The following is an 8,806-nucleotide window of genomic DNA, read 5'->3' on the forward strand; positions in this document are numbered from 1 at the left end:
ATCCAAAGATGAGATATACATGCGGTTGATCGATTTATTCGGTCAAGTGCACAGTCAATTGAGCCCTCAGCTGATATTTCAGATCTGATTGTGTTCGAGATGTGACTCGAGACAACCCAGGCAGCACATGTTAGCCTAATATATGTTTCTTAGACGTATCTAATGTCTAAGAAACATAAAGTACCATTTAAGAAACGGTTTAAATAGAAACCGTTTTTAGACCTCAATTTTAAAAACGTATTTTTCACCTTTCCACAGAAACGAAAAATGTGTTTTATTAAATCGATTTGAAATTATATAATTAATATAGAAAAAATAGTAATTTCTACTTACTTTGCGAGTATTCATTATTTTTACATCATACGTTTCAATGTACTCGATTATGGAACAAGAGACAAAAATCAACACAAGTGTGTGATTCCTACCTCTGATTCACCAAGCGACCGATAGATGGCCAGGCCAGACGTGACGTTCTCGCAAGTAACATTTGTGTTATCACCTTATAAATAACCATCCGGAAAACCGATCCAATACTCTTTTCTTCTTCTTTTCTTTTGAAACTTTTGAGATCACTACTACTTGAAGTGATATTTCAAAAGAGTGAGATTCCACTACACGAAATTTAGAGAGTAATTCATAAAATATAAAAATCTAGTTTTTTACAAAAATGTGACTTAACTCTGTCTATCTTTGAGGCACTGATATATAGAATTGATAAATATTTTTCTGATGGTTTCTGAAACGTTTCTCCTAACGATTTTTCGTTGGACATTTTTCTCCTAAATAAACGTTTCAATAAAATGGTTATGAAACGTTACGGCAAAACGTTTATGAAACGGTTTTGAAACCAATGTGTGCTGCCTGGGAAATTTGCATGATGCGGAATACTTCCGTATTCTACATTATGGTTGTCGCAAAGTTATTCTTTTTAAGGATTCTCTTTAAAATGGCCGCTCGAATCGATTAACTAACAATACAAACGCGATAGAATATAGGCAAGCGAAGTATGTTCAATTCTTTCAGTGTCAGTGCCATTCAGTCCCTGGTTGCTCGTGAGAGATCGAACACGAACCCCTACCGTTCCTAACCTGCAGTTTCCAATTCAAAGGCAGCGGAGCGAAAGCTCGGCGTGACAGAAAACTGACATATACATAATTAATATTCTGTGTGTGTAATTCAATGACTAAATTATAAGAAAAGGATTGCAAATAGATGGAATCTTTTAGATTTAGGATGCAATCCAGCTGGCGCTACAAACGCTTCAAAAACCCTTTCTATCTTCTTTCTTCTCTGCAATAAAAAGAAGAAAAAAAGCATTTTGATTCCAAATCTGCATACGCGTGCATGTACCTAAATCTAGAATTATTTCATCGTAATCATCGCATCGATCGAGAACCATGTCGTTCTCAAGCTTACCGACCGCGGTGCTACAAATTACGATCTTCCGGGTACGATCGACTTGAGCTGGCGCCACGATGCAGCGCGGAGGGCGCGGCATCTGTAGCTCGCGGCCGCAACTGCAAAAATGAGAATCAGCCAATGTCGCGAGGCTCCCGATCCTCGTCCCGTTTAGACACGTAGATGTCCCGAATAGGTGGACCCGCGCCAATTGTTTCCCGCTGTCACTAGCGTGAGAACAGCTGCGAGGTATCCCCGCGCATCGTTGGACGGACTCGGCAACGCGTAAGTGCGACCAATGCGCGACTTGACGCGCGATTAACCGTTCGACTCGTTCGCCCTGGCATCGGACTCGACGGCTCGCGTTGTGACGGTGTCATTTTCGGAGCTACCTGTGCAACCTTTCCGTCATTACGTCGCAACGATCGCGGGTTAAGGCAACAAAAAGATGGCATTCGCGCTCGTCCGAGTCGAATCTCCGCTTCGCGCCGTCGGCCCTGCGCGGTCGCGGCCGCCCCGATACGCGCGTTCGCACCGCGGAAAAGTGCGAGCGACGTTTCCCGCGGAAAGCGGTCGCTTTCACTTTAGAAATGTGTCGTGGTGTCGTAATCGGCGCAGTTGGCCCCTCCGTCGCGCGAAGCAGCCGACTTCGCGCGACGCGCGTTCGCGGTGCCCGTTCGTGAATCACGCAAATTTATACGGACACATCTTATTCTGCGGAAATGTCGCTTTAAAAAAGGACTACAAAAAAGCGTCCTCTATTGGCGCGACATAGTGTTCGATCTCGTTGCTTCTTTCATTATGCCAGTGTCAGATGTACATATATTTACTCCAATATCTGTCCCTTTCAGTTACAGAATGGCAGACAGCACTAGCAGCGACTCGTCGCCACAGGTGGAGAAGGGCTGGCCTGCCTTGAAGCAACACATCATAGAAAATAAAATTAAGTTCGGACTGTGGCTCACGAGAGTGGTCACCCTCGTATTCACCATCGGTTACATCATTCCCATATTCGGGTAAATTTTCTCCCCTTGTAGCAAGCAGGATACTTATCTCTTGCAAAGAACATCGACTGCATCTCGCCTCTTCTCATTTTCCAGCAACCCTTACAATATATACTACAAGATACTGATGAACAATGCAGCGACCAGCGCGCTACGCCTTCACCAGAGGGTGCCCCGTGTTCAGCTCACTAGGCAGTTCCTAGAAACGCTGCTGTTGGAGGATTCGTGCCATTATCTGCTCTATTCCCTGATATTTTTGTACGTGGCGCCGGTCACGCGTATCCTTTTTCCGCATTTGCTTTAGCGCAGCTCAATCTCCGAAGTTAAGTAGTAAATATAAAAATATACATATACGAAGAAGAATCCTGAACCGATACATAGTGGTGCTCACGCCAGTGTTTCTCTTTGCCCTGATGCACATGGCGAGCTATTCTCTCACGTTGCTAGATGTAAGTAAACAGGCGTCGTTGTTCCTCATTAACTTACACTGTGCGCTACCTGCCACGAGGAAATTACACGCTTCGTATTTGCATGATCATTACGATCTCTTCATAGTCATTCTTCAAAGTATGAACTTTATTACCTGTTATGCATTACCTGCGCAGTGCCTAGGGCAAAACAGTTGGTGGGGCGCTCGTCTTCTGATATCCCTGGTGGAATTCCAGTCGCGGAATATCCTTCGCCTGTGCGCCTTGTCGGAGATCATCAATCTGCCGTTCACCGTCCTCCTCGTGTTCACGTACGTATCACGTATAATTTACTACACTACTGCATTGTCATGTTATCGTTTTTTTTTTTTACGTTTTATCATCCGACAATCAAAGCGTCACACGGTCTCACTGGATCTCTCTTTTTCCCCCCCTCGCAGAGGACGCGCCGGTCTGTTGACTCCCCTCATCTACTACCAGTTCCTGAAGCTGCGCCTCGCGTCGCAGAGGAACCCGTTTACGCGCAACGTGTTCTACGAGCTCCGCAACGGACTGAGTTCGGTGTCGAAGAAGCCGGCGGTGCCGGACATCGTACGCAGGATGATCGACGCTCTGCTCTCGCTCACTCAACAAATGGCACCCGTCCGCCAATAATATCCATGATATTAAATTCGAATTCTGTCTTTCTCTCTCTCTCTCTCTCTCTTTCTCATGTTGTCTCAAGACCAGATCTCCTAGGGTTCTAGGGTCCACTCAGCGACACCTTCATGAATTAGCGTTAGGTACGCGAGATCAGTGCCGACATCAAAATCCATAATGAATGTACATTATGCAATGATTTTCGAAACATCCCCCGCGGAAGCAATCAAAGCAGGAACGTTTTCTTACATCAGTAATTACGCTCGTTTACTACTGAATGTTACGTAAGACCATAGTGATATTTCATACTAATTGTCACCGTTGTCACGTGAATCTTACGACTCAAGAATTTTATCTTTATATAAATGGGTTTATCACGTTCGGTATTTCATTATTTTGTATTATTCTGAATAATAAGACTTGAGGTAAAAAAGTATAATGATGCACATATAGATATTAACTGTGAATAGTTTTAAAAGTAATTTTCTGAAAACAAATAGATTTGTAACAACTAGGTAACGGAGTTCATGGTGCGGTTTATGTGGCAGTTCGGGTTTCTTAATTTTTTTTAACTTGATTTTACTCTGCACGGTATTGCGGTATTACTACATATATATATATATACATATAATTACTTAGTAAATAAGTTGTAAAATTATCATCTCTGTGTTGTACAATGGTCAAATTCTTCGAAATAAGCTTAATTTAATGCTTACATATTATGTACGTTATAATCTAGTTTTTGTTTTTTTTCTGGTGGAAGATCGTCTGTTCTTATTTAACTTGTGTAACTTCACTTAGAATTTATTCGGTTATTAAAACATTGGCGATTTCTAAAGGTACTTCGAAATAGGATTTTTGAATAAAGTTGTGTAGCGAATAATAAAAAAAAAACCAACCGTGGTCAATAAGTCTTTTTAAAAATAAAGTATCAGAATGTTTAACAGATCTTTTTGGGATTGTCTTTTTTTGCGGAGCATGCGGAGATCGTTGCGAGTAAAGTACGACAGATCCTGTTTTAAATTTTTATTGTTTTAGTCAAATGATCGTTACACAGCGAGTGGGGCAGCTTGAGGTATGTCCTTCGACGGTTTCACCTCGGAGTTCGGTTGCATCGGTGGTACCTCGTCCTTCGGTTCCACGATCGACACGTAATCGGGCAGCGGTTTCTTCGGTCCGCTCTTGCCGTTAGGATCCCACGGCAGCATGATTTTAACTTTGATTCCCAACACACCTGAAAGTACAAATATACAAGTGTAACGTAAATCTATCGCTAATCAATAATTGTAATATCAAACACGTAAACTTTTCGTAATTAACACCACGTTCATTCCATAGACAAATCGTTACAACGTTACGCTGAAAGAATCATTTTGCTAATGATCGTACCTTGTCGGAGGAGTACATGCCGGGTGGCGGTGTTTACGTATTCGTTGGTCGGCTCACCGGAATGGATCATCAGGCCGTCGACGAACTTCATCGATTTCGCTCTCTGACCACGCAGTTTACCGCTGACGACCACTTCGCAACCTTTGGCGCCCGATTCCATGATAAAACGCAGAACACCGTAGCACGCCCTGATTATAAGCAAGAGTATTTAGCAGAAATTATAAATAAATAGATTAGGATCGACAAAGAAAAACACTAAGCTACCTTCGCACAGCGAGACCACCGATCAGCTTGTATCTAAGAGACTCGGCTTGGGCAATCGCGCACAGACCACGCGTCGCGACCTTCTCCGCGTATAGCTCAACATTCTGTGGCTCCTTGAAGTTGAAACGCTTCTGCACCACAGACGTGAGTTCCCTGATCCTGCGTCCCTTCTCACCGAGTACGCTCTGCGTGTGTGTGGCCAGTAAAATGATTTCTGTGCGGTTTGGCGTCACGCGGACTTCCACACCCGAGTAGCCATCCTCGGCGAGCTCGCGAGTCAGGAACTCGTTCAACTCGGCCCTGAAGACACCGTCTCCTACGAACTGAAAACAAACAAGGATACAGATATCAAAGCTCTCCTCGTACTAAATTGTAAAACTCGCGATTCTTTTTTTTCACAACAAATTTTATTTACAAACTATTTTAAGTAAAATTTTTTTAATGTCGAAATTCATATAAGACTTTTTGTATTACGCAGATCACCATTCACCGTGTCTCGATCATAGAAGGTAGAGGTTAGCATAACCTCAAAGGTGAGCTTACTTAAATAAACAATTACACGCGTCCACGATTGAACATAGGACTGTAAGAATACTGTAAAGAAGAGTTTACAACACATTAGATTTCATGGAATATTACGTCAAAATATTACACTTTTGACATAATATCGTAAAAAGACACGCGGAATCGTGAGATCGCTGCGGAAACGCGACACTGGACGCATCCGTGTCATCCGCAATTCACGGCTAGCACATTTGTTCAATTTTAACGGAATATGAGTACAGAGGTATTTAACGTCACAATAACGTATATATTTTTAGATATTGTTTATTATAAACTATTAAAAATCACAAACCTTCCTCTTCTTGGATATCGAACGATTCTCCATGTTTTACGCGGATCCGCTAAAAGAAACGAAAGGACCAAGCGACTGGTGTTGAAGAGGAAGTAACGTAGCGGCGGTACAGTACGAACCGGATTTCGTTTCAGACGCCATCAAGTAGGCAGAAGCTGAAGCATTTCGTGCATTTATAGATAATATAAATAATAATACAAGGCAATAAACTAGATATAAATAATATAGAACATTTAAAATGTTTTATTCTATAATTTTATTTTTAATACGTAGTTGTATAATTTATATATAATTTCAATACATAATTTATACAAATATGATACATTTGATCCGCTGTTGAGTCTTATTAATTAGAAATAAAGAATTTGTATAAGCCGCTTTTAAAATATACAGCTACATAATATATAAAAGATTTTTATTATACATTATTGAATTACATTACGATAAAATAATACTGGAGTCTAACTTGATATTGAGTCGTACTACTAGCTCAGATTTCGATCAAAACAGTGGAGACTCGTAGCGGCGTGTTTGGAAACTAAAAATTGTGTCCATATCTGTAAAATGGTAACCAACTAGTTATCTTACGGTATGAAATGTGCTTGTTCGTTCCCCTCAGTACTGCTGGATGACGCCACGTGTATTAAAATCGAGTCAAATACTATAATAAATTAACAAAACAAGTTAAATTCTTAATAGATCTTATATTATAATTAATATAATAAAAGAGATTAATTAATATTAGAAAAGCATTATATTACTTTCTTCCTTTTATTTTCAAGTACTAGAATTAAATAATTGATATAAATAAATAATATAGTTTAAATATTGTAAGTAAAAGAAACGTTTTTTGAAAAATTAATCTGCAAAATGTATAACTAAAAAGAAAACTTTGAGTTATTTTAACCGTAAATGCTTACTAACAAATTTACAGCTCATTGATAATTGTCTTCCGCGAAAACCAGTAATGGGATTTTGCGTAAACCCCCATAAAATAGCCAGTTATCCTCGCTGATAATATGTTTCCACAGCAATTTGCTCGTATTAGAGTCAACAAGTATTGACATTTGCAATAATACAATTACTGCAACTTGCAAGAAAATAGTGCAGAGAAGCACGAGCATTCTGACAACTCGTGTATCGACGAAACCCGATTTTTCTCTATTAACATTTATTTGGCATTAATATTTAATACAGTATACGAGAATATCTTAAGACGTTTTAATGACAATTTCGAAATGGTCGTTTATTTTGTTGGTGATCGTAAAATACTCATATCAATCATTAACGTACGTGCCAAATAGTGTTACAGAAATTGACATTATGCTAGAAAGGATGGTAAGACATTGGCTCTTTTTAAGATCTTGACATAGCGCGTATACAATAATTTTTATATTAACATTTTAGCAATTTCATAATATTTATTATTAATATTTATTTCATTTTTTTTTTTATTATTTCTTAATATTAATAGAATTCGAAAAAATTGTTCTTTAATTAATTGTGAATATATAATCTTTCCAATTCGTTTTATTTTACAGAATAAGGTGTTAAGCAGCTGCCAGATGGGTGAAATGAATTACATTGGTCTATGTTGGTCATCTAAAATTCCCGAACATTGGTCTTTCACTTCTATGAGAAGCATCCCAACGATTAGACTAGAAGTTCCTGTTTCGGATATCAACGAGACATTTTATCCGCGTGATATTTATTACAACAATCCGTTTCGATATAACAAATTGCACGCTTTCGTTCTCTTCGTCTCATCTCCGTCGGATTTGACTGGTTTGATTAGAAAATTAATGGCATCCATATGGTGGAATCCTCTGGCGTTTTATGCCATTGTCGACACTACCAGCGTCACCTGCAATCAACCAGAATCTTACCTATCCATCGTCTGGAAGTTGGATCTCGAAACAAGCTCGTTTTTCTGCGTTGATTCTGATAAAGAGAATGCAGTGTACACTTATAATCGTTTTGGAAATCCTGCGCCGAAAGCCTGGCAAGTGGTTCAATCTACATCGCTGAACAATAGGAAGAACCGAACGTGGGATATGTTGAAGTACAAACTTCAAAGTACGAGTATTACTCTTCGCATAAAAATATACTAAACGCTTGAAATATACAGGGTGTCCCGGGTTTTAACCGACAAACTGCGGGAGCATATTCTACTAGTGGAAATAAGAAAAAATTCTTATATCGAGTTTGCTTAGAAATGCTTTATTACAAAGTTATAAACCAATATTGAAAAGAAATATCAGATAAGTAACAACGGAACACAGTGTAGAATTTGGAAGGTCGAAGATGTTTATGTTACGTGTATTCACATGTATTCATGTTCACTATGTTGAAACGATTCAGTATGATTGTTACTTTCACAACAGTAGCTGTTAGATTTCAATCGTCGTGTCAACTAGCAATTACTATCAGAATGCCAAAAGTGTTTTCAAATGAGGAATACACTGATATTCATTTCGTGTACGGATTCTGTGACGGAAATGCACGAGCTGCCGTACGAGAGTATCGACGTAGATTTCCTAACAGGAGAGTACCAGATAGATTTAAAGCAACGAATTACTGATTCAGTTACTGAGATGCAACAAAATTTTCAGGAATGTCGTACCGTAACAAATTCTGTTCTACGTCGATGTCTAGCTTGGATCGATGTGCAAGGACAACATTTTGAAATGCGTCACTAAATCATTGCGTAGATAATTTTTATTTTTGTGAAAAAATCCGTTGTTACTTATCTGATATTTCTTTTCAATATTGGTTTATAACTTTGTAATAAAGCATTTCTAAGCAAACTCGATATAAGAATTTTTTCT

General features: G+C 39.3%; 2 protein-coding genes across 3 annotated transcripts; one reads left to right on the plus strand and one right to left on the minus strand.

The window, feature by feature from the left end:
* Positions 1-1,525: 1,525 nt before the first annotated feature.
* Positions 1,526-4,409, plus strand: LOC105284173 (Krueppel homolog 2). 2 transcript variants are annotated; one of them, XM_011347498.3, is made up of 6 exons: positions 1,526-1,683; positions 2,250-2,414; positions 2,499-2,680; positions 2,784-2,851; positions 3,008-3,141; positions 3,271-3,484. In XM_011347498.3, the coding sequence occupies exons 2-6, from the start codon at positions 2,257-2,259 to the stop codon at positions 3,482-3,484; spliced, it is 756 nt and encodes a 251-aa protein (XP_011345800.1). In that variant the 5' UTR covers positions 1,526-1,683; positions 2,250-2,256. The 2 variants fall into 2 exon arrangements, with proteins under 2 accessions (XP_011345800.1, XP_026829932.1); XM_026974131.1 differs by lacking the exon at positions 1,526-1,683 and having other exon boundaries at positions 2,257-2,414; positions 3,271-4,409.
* A 71-nt stretch (positions 4,410-4,480) lies between these two features.
* On the minus strand, positions 4,481-6,107 carry LOC105284174 (40S ribosomal protein S3). Its single transcript, XM_011347499.2, has 4 exons — positions 5,979-6,107; positions 5,123-5,445; positions 4,859-5,046; positions 4,481-4,703 (listed from the first exon to the last, which is right to left on the minus strand). Exons 1-4 carry the CDS (start codon positions 6,009-6,011, stop codon positions 4,519-4,521), a joined length of 729 nt encoding a protein of 242 aa, XP_011345801.1. The 5' UTR covers positions 6,012-6,107; the 3' UTR covers positions 4,481-4,518.
* Between the last annotated feature and the right edge of the window lie 2,699 nt (positions 6,108-8,806).

This window comes from Ooceraea biroi, chromosome 12 (genome assembly GCF_003672135.1).
Source record: "Ooceraea biroi isolate clonal line C1 chromosome 12, Obir_v5.4, whole genome shotgun sequence".
NCBI classification, from domain to species: domain Eukaryota; kingdom Metazoa; phylum Arthropoda; class Insecta; order Hymenoptera; family Formicidae; genus Ooceraea; species Ooceraea biroi.